Raw genomic sequence first — 18,347 nt, 5'->3', positions numbered from 1 at the left:
TGGCATAGCCAGCGTCATGGTCTTAGCGTGACAATCAAGAATAGCATAATGGGGCGACAACCAGTCCATGCCCAAGATAACATTAAAATCTACCATACTTTGAAATAACAAATCGGCTCTGGTCTCAAAACCACTAAGAGAAATCAAACACGACTGATATACGCGGTCCACAACGAGAGAATCTCCTACAGGAGTAGATACATAAACGCGGGAACTCAAAGAATCCCGAGATATCCCCAAATGTGGAGCAAAATAAGAAGACACATATGAATACATAAAGCCTGGGTCAAATAATACTGATGCATCCCTATGACAGACGGGGACGATACCTGCGATAACTGAATCTGAAGCAATGGCCTCTGACCGGGCTGGAAGGGCATAGTACCTGGCCTGGCCTCCCCCTCTAGGGCGACCTCGACCTCCCCGACCTCCACCTCGAGCTGGCTGAGGAGGTGGGGTAGCAGCTGGTGCTGGAAGAATGGCCGGAGGACCCGGTGGAGCACGTGGAGGCTGATAAGTCTGTGGAGGTGCACCCATCCTGGCTCTAGGGCAATCTCTAACCAGGTGACGAGTGTCACCACACTCAAAACAACCTCTCGGAGGACGCGGCGATTGAGACTGACTCGGACCTGGCCGGTAATAGCACCTCGAGTAGGAGGCATACTGGATACTGGCAGTGCATAATAGGGCTAATGAGGCCTAGGAGGAGCTGGGACACCGTTGGCTGCTAGAAGAGCTGAATGAACAAGGCGACTCACAAAACCCCTACCATATCATGCTGCTGGTGCACGAGCTCCTTAATAATGACCAGTCTTTCGAAACCTCTTGGCCTCTCTCTCCTCTCGGTCGCGGGCGAACATGCCCTCCACTCTCCTGGCAATACTCACTGCCTGCTGATAAGTGATGCCCATCTCCAACTCCCTGGCCATACTGGTCCGAATATTGGGGTGGAGTCCCTCAATAAAGTGACAAACCCTCTCTCTAACTGTAGCAACCAGAGCCTGTGCATAGCGAGCTAACTCACTGAAATGGACTGCATACTCCGACACAGTCATAGCACCCTGACGCAACTGCTCAAACTATGCGCGCCAAGCATCCTTGAGGCTTTGAGGAACATCTCTGAAAACTGAGTCCAAGTGAGTGAGGCTGCCTCGTCTGGACTACTCAGTTCATAGGCACGCCACCACTGATATGCTGCTCCCCTCAACTGGAAAGCAATGAAAGAAACCCCACTCATCTCCACAATGCCCATAGTGCGGAGAATACGATGACACTCCTCAAGAAAACCCAGAGCATCATCTGAAGCTAGTCCACTGAAAGTAGGTGGGTGGTATTTCTTGTACCTCTCAAGTCTGAGCTGCTCTGCCTCAGAAGTAGCTACCCTGATCTCATGCTGAACCGGAGCCACTGGGGGCATAGGAATATACTCTGGGGCCTGATCAACCTGGACCCTCTGCTCAGGGGTGCGGGCTGCGGGAGTCTGTGCCCCTCCCCCGGCCTGAGATGGAGCGGGATCTATCGAAAATAGTCCAGCCTGAGCCAGAGTGCTGAACATGCTCAAGAACTGAGCTAAAGTCTCCTAGAGGGCTGGAGTAGCAATAGGGATCACTGGCGCTGGCCCTCCAGTTGGAGTTGCTGAGGGCTCCTCTGACGCAGCTCTCGCAGGTGCTCGGGCTGCACCGCGTGGTCGTCCTCTACCCCGACCCCGGCCTCTGGTGGCTCTAGCAGGGGGCTCGGGTGCCTGATCGTCGGTCCTCCCATTGCGGGCCTCACCATCTGTGAGAAAGAATATAATAGAATCTTAGAATTTTTTGTGTCAATAACTCGCATGACAAGGAAATTAAAGAAATATGATTGTTCTTAACAGTTACATAGCCTCCCGAAGATAAGTACGGACGTCTCCGCACCGATCCACGAGACTCTAGTAAACCGGCTTGTGACTCGCGACTCCTACGAACCTAGTACTCTGATACCAATTTGTCACGACCCCAAATTAACCCTCCATAAGGTGTCGTAATGGCACCTAGTCTTTACGACTAGGTAAGCCTACTATTGCAAAAATATAAAGGAAACACAACATTTTTAAGATAAACAGTATATTTTAAATAGCCAAGAGTAGTACCACTCGGCATACACAAAATAATTTCCCAAGACCCGGAATATCACTAAGTCACAAGATGCTATAATCTATGTAGCTCTATACAAAAGTCTGAGGATAATAAAGAAAGTATCTAGGCGAGGGAGTAGAAGAGGACTCCGAAGATCTGCGGACGCAAGCAGAAGTACCTTGAAATCTCCTAGAATCAGCAGCACGTACTAACCCCGAGGCTGATAGCTCGCACCTGGATCTGCACACAAAAACATGTGCAGGAAAGGGCATGAGTACACCACAATGGTACCCAGTAAGTGCCAAGCCTAACCTCGGTCGAGTAGTGACGAGGTCAGGTCAAGGCCCTACCAGAGTAAATATAATAAATTAAGCAGTAAAAGATATAAGTAGAATTTACGGTAACACAGTTAAAGAAATTTTCGAAAATTTAACAATAAAGGGAGCCCTCGGCTCAAAACAAGGTAAACATAGTGGGAAATCTCTCGGGATACCGTCCCGTAGTTTTAAAGTAAATATGCAGCACAGGGAGATCTCCCGGAATACGTCCGTAGTCCCAAAGTAAATATGCAGTACATGGGGATCTCCCGGAATACGTATATAGTCCCAATTTAAATATGCAACGCAAGATGAAATGACAGGTATGACATCGAGTTATACAATTTATACTGGACACAGATAAGGCAAATAAGGACTTAATTGAACATGGTGCACAGAATGTCAATTAGGCAGTTAAAACACGTAAGCATGCTTTTCTAGTCTAAACGACACAATTAAACATATTAGTACAATTAATAAGAGAAGCAATTTATGATTTAAAAAGGTTAAACATGATTTTTGCAATAATAGCCTGTATACGTACTCGGCGCCCACACACCAAATAATATCAAGATATCCTAAGGGAAAAGTCCCCAACACAAGGTTAGGCAAGTCACTTACCTCGAACCGCTTAAATCAACCTGATAACACGTTCTTGCCACGAGTATCCGACTCCAAATGGCCCGAATCTATTCAAAACAGTATAATACCATCAATACGCGCTAATGAAATGAATCCCACAAGAAAAACTACAAAAATTAGGTCAAAAACGAAATTGGCTCAAACCCGTCCCCCGAGGCCCACGTCTCGAAACCCGACAAAATTCACGAAACTAGAAAGCCCATTCACTCATGAGTCTAACCATATCAAATTTCCTAAAATCCGACACCAAGTGGTCCTCCAATCCACAATTCAAACTTCCAAATCCCTAGCCTCCAACTTCAAATTTTCACCTTAAATACACATTAACTAGGTAAGAAAATACATGGCAAGGCAAGATTATTGACCAAAAATAAGCACAAGGAACTTACCTTAAGAAATGCCTAGAAAATGCTCTCAAAAATCGCCCCAACCGGAGTTTGCAAAGCCAAAAATGATAAAAATCGCGAAACCCTTCGGTTTTAATCACTACCCAGGTATTTCCGCACCTGCGGAACCTGGGCTCGCACCTGCGGGTGTGCTTATGCGGAAAATGCGCGCATCTGCGCAACTCACTTACCTACTCTGCCTTCGCATCTGCGACAAAAGGGCCGCATTTGCGCACTTGCGCCTGCGGAGTCCCTTCCGCTTCTGCGCATCTTGCGCATGTGCGAACATCCTTGCGCATTTGCGGACATCGCAGATGCGGAAATGTCCTCGCACCTGCGACCCCAGGCCAACTCTCAATTTATCGCATCTGCGCTTCCATCTCCGCATGTGCGGCTCGTGTACCTGCGGTCTCTTTTCCGCAGGTGCGAAAACACTAGAACCAGCAAAGTTTAGAAATTCCTCTAAGTCCAAGTTTTCACCTGTTAAGCATCCGAAACACACCCGAAGCCCCCGGGACCTCGACCAAACATACCAACCAATCCTAAAAATACCATACGAACTTAGTCGAGCTCTCAAATCCCATCGAACAACGCTAAAATTATGAATCACCCTCCAATTCAAACTTAAAAGAACTTGAAACTTCAAAATTCTACAACCGATGTCGAAACCTATCAAATCACGTCCGATTGACCTCAAATTTTGCGCACAAGTTATAATCAACATTACGGACCTACTCCAACTTCCAGAATCAGAAAACGACCCCGATATCAAAATTTTCACTACTTGCCCAAAACTCCAAAAATTCGATTTTCGCCATTTCAAGCCTAAATGAGCTACGAACCTCCAAAATATAATCCGGACACGCTCTTAAACCCAAAAATCATCTAACGGAGCTAACGGAACCAACTGAATTCCATTCCAGAGTCGTCTTCACATAGTTCCGACTACGGTCCAAATCCTAGGGCTTAAGCTCTCATTTAGGGACTAAGTGTCCCAAAACACTCCGAAACTCAAAACCAATCATCCCGGCAAGTCACAATAGCAGAAAAAGATTTGGGGAAAGTAGTTAATAGGGGATCAGGGCTATTACTCTCAAAACGACTGGCCGGATCGTTATAAAAATAAAAAAAGGTCAAAATACCACTTATTATGGACCGGAGGGAGTATTAAACCACTTATTAGAACATTAACCTTTGCCAGCAACAACCTTATAATTTATAAAATAAGTCTTTTGCCAAATACTCTTATATATCCTTTAGGATTTGGACGTATTCATTAAGAAAATTATTTAGTAGCATTAGTTATGAGGTTTACTTGACTAAATTACCTTTATTTCTGTACTCTTTCTACAGTTAGGTAGAGCATTAACTTTTTGGAAAATAAGTTTGTGCATTAGATGTTATACCTAGGTGGTTAGTAGTACGAGATATAAAAGTCAAGCAACGATGACCAGTTAAATGGACTGATAATACAAGAATATGTGCATATAAATTAAATCTTTTGAAAATCTATATTATATTAAAAACACAATATTTTTTAGCAAAATATTATTCGTCTCTTTACCCTTTAAAATAATTTTTATACTAGATAAAATTTAATTATATTCCGAATATTTAGAATATTAAACCAAATAAATTTTGTGCATTAAGTCTTTCCTTATTTAAATTATAGAGAAAATTTGATTATTTAATTATTTTGTGTAAATTTCTTCCTTATCTAATTATGCAACATAAGCACTTTTGTTAAAAAAGAAATATTCTTAAACTAAATTGCGTGGCTCTCAATCTTGTCATGGTGAAGAACAAATATCAATCAAATAAACAAATAAGACATTGTTTAGTGGTAAACAAATTTCTTTTTGTAGATGCTTGAGACGCTTTATCGTGGTCTTGATCCATGACATTGAGATTTAAACTTCAACATTAAATAGAAATTTTTTTATATCCTAGTTGCAGCAAATTTAAACTTCTCAGTAATTCATAAATTGTTTCCTATAATTACAATTTCGTATTAATAAAATTTATTTTTTGAAGGCCATGAAGAATATTGAATTATTGTATGATATTTGAGTACAAATCAACATGTATTTTATATCTAAGCTACTAAAATAACTGCACAACTTAGGATATGTTAAAGAATTAGAGTACTTTTGTTTGGCACAATTTTTCCTTTATTAAGTAGGCTAAATACGCTTGTTATTTTCTAAAATTTTATAACTCAATCACATTTATTAATATTTGTATGGTGTTTAAATTTTATACTTATTAGTATAGAGTACACCTGTAAAAGTATATTCTTTCAATTTCTCACATGGTATTCCATAGTCCTACTTTGGAAGTAAAATATTTTATACTAAATACGATTATATTTAGAAAAAAAAGTTTCTATTAATATGTAGTCTAAATGGTTTTTATATTTTGGCAAAAATATTTTTAAAAGGGCTGCTATAAATTCTATCATAGAAGAATAGAATAGCATATATGATAGTATAACCTAAGCGCTCTTACCTGGTCTCGTTATCGCGTCCTCTCTCACTCGCCGTCGTTCTCATTTCATCTCTCCATTTACGTCTCCGGGAAGGAGAAATGTCATCATCAATTATAGGTCGCTGCCATTTCGTAGCAGATAGCATTGAAGCTGCCGGAACGAAGAGGTATGGTGCCGGAGGCAAATTCGTCAATCCTATTAGAATTGATTTTTCGGAAGAAAGAACATCGTATTTAAGAAGACAATACAATACAATACAATTGATAAAAACCATCCAAACAAGCTGTTAATATAGCCAACTGATGGGATGATTCTTTTAGAGAGCAAAAATAGAATAGTTTTCATTTAATTTTTGTGCTTTATCGTCCTTTTGTGAAGTCAAGCTCACTTGATTCTGCCGACGAAAGTCAAGTTGATTTGATTCTGCCGATGATGGTCAAGTTATTAGCTTACTGCAGTCAGAAAATTGATAAGTTGAGGGGTAAATTACGTACTGCTAAATGATTACTGTTTCTGTTGTTTGTGAGCAGGAGGACTACAAGATGGAGGTCCCCGAGAGCAGCAGTAATTCCAAGTTTTCATCTCCCAATGCGCAGTAATGAAGTTAAAAATAGGTAATATGCAATTTTAGTTTCTTACGGACTTCTATGGAGTTTATTCGGGGTTATGTAATCTTGGCATAAAAGAAGTTTTTCCTTTTCCTTTTCATTTTCCTTCTATTTCCTTCAGTAATCTTATTATTCCGAGTTGATTTGGTAAATGACATCTAATTAGGTGTTGCTCAGTTGACTGGTCACTAATTCAACCGGTCTGTGCATATTGGATTCATGTCACTTTTGGTGCTGCTTGTTTGTGTATGCTAGAGAGCCTTAACGTTGCAACTTGATACTTAAGCTAGTGCTTGGTTCTTTCTTTCTTTTGGTGGGTGTGTGGTCTTGGTTATTGTTTTTGGGGGTGGGGGAGTGGGGGTGGGATTGCTTCAATGAGCTTACAGTTTCTTTGAGAAAACATAAGTGTATCTGATTATTGACATATAAATGCAATTAACATATGATTATTGCCAGAGTTGTAAAAGGCAAAAAGGGTATGAAAAGCCACAGGCTGCAGGGGGTTTAAAAGCAAAGGACAGTTAACTCTATTTGAAGATAAGTGTTTAGATGAGATGGTAGGAAAACAAATGTAATATATTCACAATTTATACTTACAAAAGAAAAGTATGTTAACCATGATAGCAAGACACGGTTGACTTAATAGTATAGTTGACAGTTTCAGAGCTAGCAAAACGTATTATTATGGAAGAAGGGATTAGGATAGAAGGCACTTGTGGTGGCTTGAGCATAGTTTTATTGTTGCTCTCAATGTGTGTGTGTGTGTGTTATTTGATGAATGGTTCTTGTGATTGGTATGTTATTCCTAGCCTTGTAGTGAGGTCCACCTCTGGATTTCATATCGTCTGTCTTCTGTGAACAGATATCCTTAGGAACTATCTAGTACTATTTTATGCTTAGGTATTGGCATATTGCTGTTTTTGAGAAAAACGGGTCACTCATTATCTTCTTATTCTGATTACCTATTAGCAGCAATAGATGATACATGCATGGGAAATGGATAAACTTGTAACTTTAGTTAAAATGATCAGCTATTAATTGAATATGAGCATCTAATACTTTGTAAGAGATACATGAAGACGCAATGTTTACACGAATTTAGTTAACCTTCTCTTATGCAGGACGTTCGCCGATGACATAAAAGCACTTCGATTGATCACTGCAATCAAAACCCCATATCTACCGGATGGCAGATTCGATCTTGAGGCTTATGACACGTTAGTAAATTTGCAAATCGAAAATGGCGCTGAGGGTGTGATAGTTGGTGGCACTACAGGTGAAGGTCAATTGATGAGCTGGGATGAACACATCATGCTCATTGGTCACACAGTCAATTGTTTTGGAGGGTCCATCAAAGTCATCGGGAACACTGGAAGCAACTCCACAAGGGAAGCAATCCATGCAACTGAACAGGGATTTGCTGTAGGTATGCATGCAGCTCTTCACATTAATCCCTACTATGGCAAGACCTCCTTAGAGGGTTTGATTTCTCACTTTGAAAGCGTGCTCCCTATGGGCCCTACTATCATTTATAATGTGCCATCACGAACTGGTCAAGACATCCCTCCACGTGTAATTCAGACAATGGCAAAGAGCCCTAACCTTGCTGGTGTCAAAGAGTGTGTTGGAAATGATAGGGTGGAGCAGTATACAAGTGATGGGGTTGTCGTTTGGAGTGGCAATGATGATGAATGCCATGTTTCAAGGTGGGATTATGGTGCTACAGGAGTTATTTCTGTTACCAGCAACTTGGTTCCCGGTCTGATGAGAGAACTGATGTTTGGAGGAAAGAACCCTGCTTTGAACTCAAAGCTGATGCCTTTGATGGAATGGCTGTTTCATGAACCAAACCCCATTGCTCTAAATACAGCTTTAGCTCAACTTGGGGTTGTGAGGCCAGTCTTTCGCCTTCCATACGTTCCACTTACAAAGGCAAAGAGAGAGGAGTTTGTGAAAATTGTTAAGGAAATTGGACGAGAGAACTTTATAGGGGAGAGAGATGTCCAAATTTTGGATGACAATGATTTCATTTTGGTGGGTCGGTATTAGCTTTTCCCATGTAGTGTTGAGAAGTAGGTTTTTGTTGTTAGCTGCTTTGCTTGAAATTTTCTTGACATGAAGGTATCTTTCTTTTATGTTGTATTTCACCATGCATTGACAGCTTTAATACTTCTTTTCCGCTTTCTCTTGGGAGGCATGTATATTATATCTACTAGCTTATGGACTAGATCTTTTCTTCTGTTGTCTGTATCCCTGCCTCGGCATGTTTTGGTGTATTGGTCATTTTTCTATGTCCAAAGTACTCCAGCTTTTTTCCAAGTAGTGTTGCAGATCTTAGATACCAAGGTTCAAATTCTATTAGATTATTTCTTTCCACCTGCCTAAACTTTGTTAGACACAGAGAGATAACAAGTACTTGGTGAAACAGTTGAGCTAGGTTGGCTACCTCCAACACCACCGGTGAAATAAAAATAAGGAAAAAGAGAGAGCAATGTCTTATGAAGTTATGGGCAGAAGTTCAAATTTTCCCTTGAGCTATGAGAAAGTCTAAATTTGCTCTGTCAATAATTGAGATTAGATTTACGCTTGCTGTTATGAAATTGAATGAGATTTGCCCTTGTTGACTAATGATCAGCTATTAAGAAACTGAACGAGATCTCCACTTACTCATATTATGGCCATGCTTATTCCATTATCTATACCACCTTCAATTCACGAAAGTTCACGTCTGAACAATATTACCTTGTTTTCATCTCCACCAGTACCAAAGCCGACATCTTATTTTTCATTCCCTTACGCAACTCAAAAAGCTTTATCATTTGTAGATTTGGGAAATTACTAAAATTTTAAGCTGTTTTTTTGCGGGGACTTGTTCACAAGGTTAAAGATGATTCAACAAAGCTACAAAGGTTGGTTTAATAGTAGGTGGGAAGGTTTATGGGTGTTTTTTGTCAAACTATTATCAGTACCCGCACGATGTGCGGATAATATAATGATCTTTCTAAATGTTACAAATTAAAAAAAATAAAATATGAATAACTATTGGCATAAACTTAAATATTATAACCTCACATATAGTCCGCGATACAAACAAATAAAAGTGTAATATGATTCAAAAATAAATACTTCTTCACTTTCAATTTACAAGAAGTATTTTTCTTATTAGTCCGTTTCAAAACATATTTCTATATTTGAAAATAATTTAGCTTTAAATTTTTTATTGTATCCATTTTACTCGTAATGAAAAGCTCTTATAGCCACACAAATATCATGGTCCCACAAAGCTTTTAATACCACAAGTTTCAAAAGTCTTCTTTTTCGATTTTAAATTCCGTGCCAAATCAAATTAACTCATATAAATGAAACAGAGTGAAGTGCTAATAGAGTAATAACTAATAAATATATTTAGTAATATCTTAATTTAAATTATAAAAAATATATTATATTATTATCTCAACATAATGACTTCTCACATCAATATCAACTTTTACCAACCTAAAATTGTTCAATGACAAATTAATATATACATACATGATGATTTATTGACAACCAACACATTCTAACTTTTGGGAGTTACCCATATATAGAACAGTTGGATCGTAATTTGCTCTACAATTGTAATATCGCTTCAATTTTAACCACACAATTAAAGTCACGTTACTTTTAACAATTTAAATAATAGCTTTGGGACATAGTGGATTATTCATATCATATTTGTAAGTAAGAATATTTGATAAAATTAATCGGCATTATGAATTTCAATTTTATTTAGCAATTCACTTTCTAATAATTAATATTTTATTATTAAATAAATTTTAACCTACTTTAAATATTTTTCTGCTACTATGCACGTATCATAAAAGAAGATGAATCTTACAGGTAATTCTGAATTAAATGAATCTTACCTTATATTTTTGTATTTTACTTTATTTTGTGTAAATAGCCACCCCAAATAATGCAATTATATTTATTTGTATGTTTATCCTTTTCAAATCTATTTCATTCTAATTGACACATATATACCGACCACAACGGTTGCTCAATTGATTGACTCGTACAATTTAAGAGAACATAAGTATCAACAATGGGCTAAGAAGTCATAGTCCATACTTGAGCCATTACAGAAGAATTCATCCTCCCCTTCCTATCCATTTTAGCATAGCAACTGTTAGCATTAATATAAAAAAAAGTGTATGTATTGCTTCCAAACAATTGAGATATAAAATAAATTTAAAAAATATTGGATAACTAATTTCACCGTAAGGCAACACAATTGACATTTAATTTAGTTGATGTCTGAGTAGTTTAATACTTTAAAATATTACCCCCACAAAAATGTATGTCGCCAGTTCCTATGTTCTTGTGTAAATTTATAATTGATTTAACTCCCTTCCAATATTATCTGAGTTACTTTAAAATTGATCGAATCGAACTATATTTCTATGACCATTCTCTTTTTGAGAATCACTTTAAAATTATTCGAATTCAAACTACATACATTACACATTTTGATTCTCAAAACTGAAATGCTAATTGAGCAAAAGATATAGATTCATTTTTAAATTATTCAAAGTATCAATTTACTCACACTATATTTATACCTCCTTCTTCCTATATTATTTTATCTACTATGAAAATTTATATAATTATTTTATTTATATGGAAGTTTGATAATTTCCATCTAAATTGATTATATAAGATTTTAAATTATATTTTTAATTTATGAAATTATATCAATTATCTATATTTTTTAGTTTAATTTATTATAATGGTTTTAAATATGCGTATCTTATCCATATAATACGACTTATCTCATTATTATTTAAAAAATCTTCTCTTCTCAAAGATCAAATAAGTCTTATCCTTCTATATTTCTCTACTGCTTAAATTAGTTATTTACATTTTTTTCTTCTTTATTTTATTCTTTGTTCACCTTATTGCATTACCCATAACTTAGAGTTGTTCATATTATTGTCCACAACTCCCATTAATATATGATTTTAGTTTTTCTTTTCCTTGTAATGAAAATTGTTATTCATTATTTTTTTATTCTACTGCTTAGATTAATATTAAAATTTATCAATAATATTTTTGAGTATTATTTATTTATTATCTTTATTTTATATTTTATCTGAATGAACTAGTGATACTCCATCTTTATCTTTATAATTAGCTAATATAGGGATGTTATTTTTATCTTTCAATTATTTTATTTTTTGTCAAAACCTTACTAGTTAAGATAGGGTAATTAGCTATATCATTATAAAATATTCTCTTTCTTTCCATTCAAATTCAAAAGAATTTTATTTACTATCGTTCGGTTTAAAAAAGTTATCTTATAAATTTTAAATTAAATTAAATGTCATAATGCTAATCCATGTTCCACACGGCCAAGGAAGCATCGGTTGTTCGTTCTGGAAACACGTCTTCCTATTCCATCTTTTCTCGAATCTCCTTTAACGGAAGAAATAGAAGCTCGAGAAGGAATACCAAAACCTATTTCACTCGCTGAGTCGAGATTAACCCGGATCAAAAGAAAGCTTCTTATCGAGAGATAGATTACAGGAGAAATTTTGACAGAAGAAGATTCCAACAAACAAACCTTTGTATAAGCCGGTTATCATCTATGTAACCGCCAAAACTTGATCGAAAAACCAGCGTTTATTGAAGAAGCTATAGAGTCGATTACTAATAGTATTGCTTACGAGCCCTCCTAATATGGAAGAAGTTCAAAAGGTAATTTTGAGCATGTCGGCTCGCACTAACTTTTTCTTACGCCTATTTAGCTAGTGGGGCATTGGTCATAGCCGAAATTCGTCGAAGGGATAAAACAAAAATAAAGAAGAGAAAGGTTCTTAAAAGAAACCAAAGAAAGGGTTTCGTTTCTGATGTCTGCCTTGATGAGTGGGAGAGGTAGCCGAATTAGGATATTACTACGGACCCCCTTTTGGGCATAGCCTTTTCTCCGTTATTTAGTAGATCGTTTTAGGAGTGCCCGAAGGGCAGCGGCAGCAGTGTGGTTCCAGATGCCGTCGCTAGATTGAGATCTGCAGCTCGTGGGGAGAGGAATGCGGGAAACACACCGGCAACGAGAGCAGTAAGAGCAGATAGTGAAACAGATTCCCCTTGCTTTCTTTTTGCTCCGCTCGTGCCATGATGTAAGTCTGTTATTCCTTGCATTATAGGTGTTGCTGCGTCTTGAGATCCTAATTGCCATGGTTCTTTCTATTGATAGGAACAGAACTTCTTAGAAAAGCTGCTTCCCTTACCTAATGAAAGAGTCCACCGCCTGCCTTAGTAGTCTCAAATAAGCTTTTTGTGGTCTTGCACATGGAAAAGTCAAGTATTCTACGCTGGCGAAAAGCATAGAGCGTGCGTGCTACGCTCCGAAATACAGGAATGATCAAAGAGAGGCCTCAGTTGACGCTAATAAAGCCAAAGAGCTTGAGTTTGAAATAAGAGGCAAGAAGCATGACCCCCATCCAATTTTTGGGAAGAATCGAATGGTAACTGAATCATTCCAATAGTTCCGAACAAGTCCTGCATGGGCTCTTTGTCGAATGAGGCCGGCTTAGGATAATTGAAAACGAATTCACTTTCAGTAATCGGAGGCAGGTCAGGGGCCAGCGGGCACGCCCCCAGCTTCTTAAGTTTGGGAATTGTGCCGGACCAATGCTACGAGCTTCCGGATGTTTTGCTGGTCGGCTGAGAAAAAGGCAAATGGTATTTGGAGGAATAGACAAGGCTTTCAGCCTTTTCTTACTTATTTTTGATGCTGAGCCTTCCCGCGCCTTCCTGCACAAGCATTTGTTCTCCTGAGATCCAGGTTTAGGAGAAGATAGCCGCAGACAGAAGTAGCGGCTATTGCTATTTCATTCCCTCCAACTCTTTTAGCTCTGATAGTAAACATATTGATGCAATGCGGCCAGATGAAGAAGACTGGCGCCTACTAAAATAAAGGGGAGTAAATGATGAAGACTAAAAAAATGATTCATCACAAAGTTGCTTAAAAATTTCCTCTAGGCTAAAAGGGTGGACTTCACGGTGTTCAACCCTTTCGAAGAGATAGATAGCTCTACTACTCCCATTGTTGGGAGTCTCGAACCTTTTGACATACCATGCTTATCTTGAAAAGCTCACTGAGCTTCCATTGTCGTATCGTTTACGGGAAGCTGGGTACCGGGTGTATGTTCGCTTTCTCAGTAGCAAAAGCGCTTCTCTTTGCCCCTTAACCTTAAGTAGAAGGACAAGAAAGAGGGAGTTATCCTCCTCAAAATCCTTCCCCCCTTGGTCGAGTTGGCTTAAGCCCGAATCCATCCTTACGGAAGAAGGGCGCTCGTGGGGAGAGGAATGCGGGAAAGTGGGGTCCTCTCACCTGTGCTCACTTCCGTTTTAGAAGTCAGATTGGATTTCCAATACAAGCAAGCATTCCAGCGAAACGATCCTTTGACAATGGGCTTATTTGGATGCCTCGTATCGTATGATAAAGAAGAGAGTTTTTACAAAGCCCTAGAGCTAGAGCTTATTGAGAAAGTAGCTTTGAAGGGCAGTGTTCCAAAGCGCCTCATCTTGGCAGGAATTGCTTTAAAATTGGAGTCTATCTCCAGTAGGCACCGGAGTAGATCTACACTAAAAAAAAAAAACACCAGACATGAAAACAAATGTCTCACTGCTAGTGGACTGACTTTCTAGGCCTTCTCTCTTGCAAATGAACTAAAGGGATAACGGTCGAACTATCAAAGAGGTCTGCTACCAAAGAATTAGGAGTTATAACATTCATGGATAAAGCTCAGCATTTCTCTAATTTGAATCGAAAGTTGCTTTTTACTCCTCCGCGCGATTTTTTTTATGTTGAAACTTTATGTCAGCCAGGGGACCCTGATCCTTCCCAGTAAAACGTGGCGTGTTCGAATTCTGATCGCTTTTACGCAAGAAAGGGGGAAAGTCATCTTTGCAAACAAAGGCCTTCTTCTTATACTATGGCATCTTATCCAAAGCGAGCTTCACCGGATCGATACTAACTTACCTACTCCTGCTCCTACCGGATCCAAGAGGGCCGATGCCCGATTCCCCTTGAAGTTCCCCTTCTCCGGATTTACCCGGTGAGCACAACTCTTGCGTCAAAAAGATCGGTAAAGTCGAGAAGCAGAGAGAGGCCAAAGATTATATAAGAGCACAAGAGGCAGATTTGATTGGCTTGGTGGAAACCAAAGTGAGGAGTGGAAAGGTAGCCAGAATTACCAGATGCTTGGGAAAGAAGAACTGTTGCGCCGCGGGAAATCCTTCTCTATACAAGTTCTCGGACGAGGTTTTTGAACAGAACTTCGATAGGCGAGAGTTCCTCGCACATAATTAAGGGAGCCATTGAAAGGTGACTAAAACACCAGAAACGGGGACTACCCGAGCCCACCTCAAGCAGTAAAACAAAGTCGTTATGGCTATGTTACTAACATAGACAACTATGAATGGTATTCATTGACAGGAGTGACCGCTTTCTAGTCGTAGTTGGTACCGCCGTTTCAGATCAATTCTTCGCTGCAATCTTAATGAGAGGAAAGCCTTGACCTTCCCTTGTTCTACCCTTCGAACTCGGAGATTGAAGAAGATCACTCTATGCGTCATTTCTCAAGGTCAGAAATCTCAAATTTAGAATTTAAGCATGAAGTCATCGTTCCGTCATCCAACATGCAGGCTCCCAAAGCCTTAGACTGAGATAGTACCACACCGAGACTACACTAAAGAAAAAGGAAGCTTGACTGAGAAAAGAAGTCAAGGAACGAAGCTGCTTCACGTGGCGCTGTTGGATGCTTCTGATCAATAGAACACGAAGAGGAGGATTAATCGAATATATAAGATAAATAATGCAGGAGTTGTTGGAAGCTGTAATGCTAATTACATATATAAATGGAAGTAAGTCGCTTTTAAGACGCACGACTAGAAGAAAGAGATCTTTCTATTGATAGGAACGGTGAAATGCCCTCGATCGACTCGGGGCTAAAAGCCCTAATGAAGAAAAAGAATTGTCCTAAGATTGCCTACTTAATCCGGTACTTTCTTCTTCCCCAAAAACAGGAAGGTTTTATCCGGATTTCTTACTATCTTCGGTACTGCTTTTGTTTTGAGAAGCGTACTTTTGTTCGCTTCTTCTCCACCAAGCACGGAAGTTTAAGGATAACTATAGGTCGGTGGCTACCTAAGGAAACTCCGATTCTTCATAATAATAAGGTAAGCATCCAACTCTCGATCCAGAGCTACTGCTTCAAGAATCAACTGAGCTCAGGAAGTCAGGTTAAGACGTCGACTTTGACAGGGGAGATGAAAAAGAATTCCTGTCTTTAGAAGTAAATCCCACTAAACTATGTTATTATATATACTATCATAAATTGCCAAATGACTTTATAGTAGCGTGTCACTGCCCACTTAAATTAGCCACAATATAAATTTTATTCCTTTAATATAAATAATATATATATATATATATATATATATATATATATATATATATATATAGATTGATTTGATTATTGAGTTTACTGGTTGGTGAAGAAAGTGCTCTATCAACAAAGCAAATTTTCACTTATTAATCACCATACAAGTTGATGCTTCAATTTATATTTCACTCTTCTGCTATCACTACTAATATAATATAAATCTTAGTTTCATATTTGTTATATTTAAATCTATTGAATTAACGTTTTAGGGGCACACGGAGGAGGGAACACTATTGATCACCTAAGTTAGTTATGAAAATCCAACATCTCGGTGATTATGATACGGGTTCAAACCTAGATTTTTAGTCTTATTTCTCGTTACAAACATTTTTTTTCCTTTTTTCAGTTTTTTTTTTTTGTTTTGAACTCAAATTTCAAAAGACTCTTTCTGATTATTTAGAACAATTCGCCTCACTCATTGCGCCTCTCGTTTGAATTGGAACATTTATGTGTTGATTAGCTTTCCTAATTAATCAATCAATCAATTAAAATTTAACTTTCTTTCCATTCATATTCAAAAGAATCTTATTTACTATCTTTTTATTTAAATAAAAAAAATATCTTCTTTCAATTTAAATTAAATACTATAACAAATATTATCCTAAATTGCGAAGTGGCTTTATATTAGCTTGCCATTTGGCTTAACCACAATACAAACTTTATTCCTTTAATATAGATATAGATACAGATATATATTAGTATAAATTTTTGTTGGGGTTTCAAGCTAATGATGAATCGTAACTATGATGGAATTGGGGATTAAAGAATTTTGATGAATTCCAGCATGTCTTTGCATCTGAACTATGCCACATTGTCCAATATTTTGCCCTTCAACTATGCATTAGTGGTGGAGATTAGTATTAATAGTTTGGTGTTAGCCAACAAGGAGAAATCTAACTCATTTTTGTTATTAACAAAGGCATGATCACAACTTTTATTGAAGAGCAAATCTAGACCATTCGCATAATTCAAGGAAGCAAATTCCATGTAATTCTTTTTATATCTCTTTTTCGAAGCTAGCTATTTTTGTTTAAAAAAACAATACTAGTTAACCGCTTTTAGTCATGTTGTTTAGAATATATACAACATTTGCAAATAATTTAAAAATAATCATAATTTAAAAATGCAGTTCAGTTATTGCAATTCAGACTTCAGGAAAATTGTGTAAAGTGGATGTAGAATGTGATGGTAACTACTTTTGGCTTCTTATTATGCGAACCATGGCAACATAATTGATGACAAATTATAGCGAGATTTATTTTATTCGAGTATATAAATGATGCAATCGCAAATTGTTTCTCTCGTCAAGACATTCTTTTAGTGAAGATATTTACCTTTTTATGCTTTAGGGAGTCCAGGGATTTATTAATTGTTGTGTTTTTGGCTTCGCATGTGATGCAGTTATCTTCCGAATTAAATGTTGCAGTTGCAATTGCAATTGCAAATACAACTAGTACTTTTTAACTTTTTGGCAAATAGCGGCTATATTCTAAACTGACAGCTCTAAGGGGACGTCCGGTATAAGAAAGATAATTCATGTTTAGATTTTGAATCATGTATAACTAATCTTTGTATAAAGTTATACATCAATTTTGGTATAAATTTATACCACTATTAATATGGAATAATTAATCCATATTTAACTTATACATGAATAAAGAAAAAAAGGACAAAATTATTCTTTTTTCCATAAGTCAATAAAAGTCAAGCATCCAAGGGTATAATTATAAACTCATTGCTTTTTAGTTTAAAAAATAAATAAATAATTTAAATAATATCTTATATATTCAATTTTAGTGGAATGAACCAAACACCCAATAGAAATAATTCATTTATTACTAATAATTTATGCCTTATTGATTTTTGCATAACTAATCTCTAAATTATAATCCCTGTATAACTAATCTTTGTACCAAACGATCCTTAGTGGGCGTTTGGACATAAGAATTGTAAAATTCCAAAAAAAGTAATTTTTTTTAAAGTGAAAATGATATTCGAAAATTAAAGTTGTGTTTGAACATGAATTTAATTTTGGGTTGTTTTTTTATTTTTGTGAGTGATCAGAGTGAAAATTTTGAAAAATAAATTTTTGGAGTTCTTTAAATTTTTGAAAAATTTTAATTTTTTATTTTATAATCTTCAAGCTAAAATTAAAAATAGAAAAAGTGAAAGAAAAAAAATTTGATGGCCAAACGGCCTCTTAGTTAAAATCTTCAGCTATCTTTTGCTTTTTATAATTTTGTGCAATGTCCTCTTTAACCCCTGTGGACACCTTTTTAAAAGTAAAAATAAAAACACTGCGCTGTT

The 18,347-nt window shown here is 37.3% G+C and overlaps 1 protein-coding gene across 1 annotated transcript; it reads left to right on the top strand.

The window, feature by feature from the left end:
- Window positions 1-5,999: 5,999 nt before the first annotated feature.
- LOC107823498 (4-hydroxy-tetrahydrodipicolinate synthase, chloroplastic) lies at window positions 6,000-13,324 on the top strand (the record flags this gene model as incomplete). The annotated part of the gene is given in 5 exon segments (NM_001326120.1): window positions 6,000-6,107; window positions 6,472-6,555; window positions 7,671-8,775; window positions 9,027-9,047; window positions 13,290-13,324. Coding segments are annotated over 3 exon segments (1,080 nt in total). The 5' UTR covers window positions 6,000-6,039.
- Between the last annotated feature and the right edge of the window lie 5,023 nt (window positions 13,325-18,347).

This window comes from Nicotiana tabacum, chromosome 13, assembly GCF_000715075.1.
Source record: "Nicotiana tabacum cultivar K326 chromosome 13, ASM71507v2, whole genome shotgun sequence".
Lineage (NCBI taxonomy): Eukaryota > Viridiplantae > Streptophyta > Magnoliopsida > Solanales > Solanaceae > Nicotiana > Nicotiana tabacum.
The sequence above is the reverse complement of the archived record's forward strand: the minus strand, read 5'-3'. Positions and strand labels throughout refer to the sequence as shown.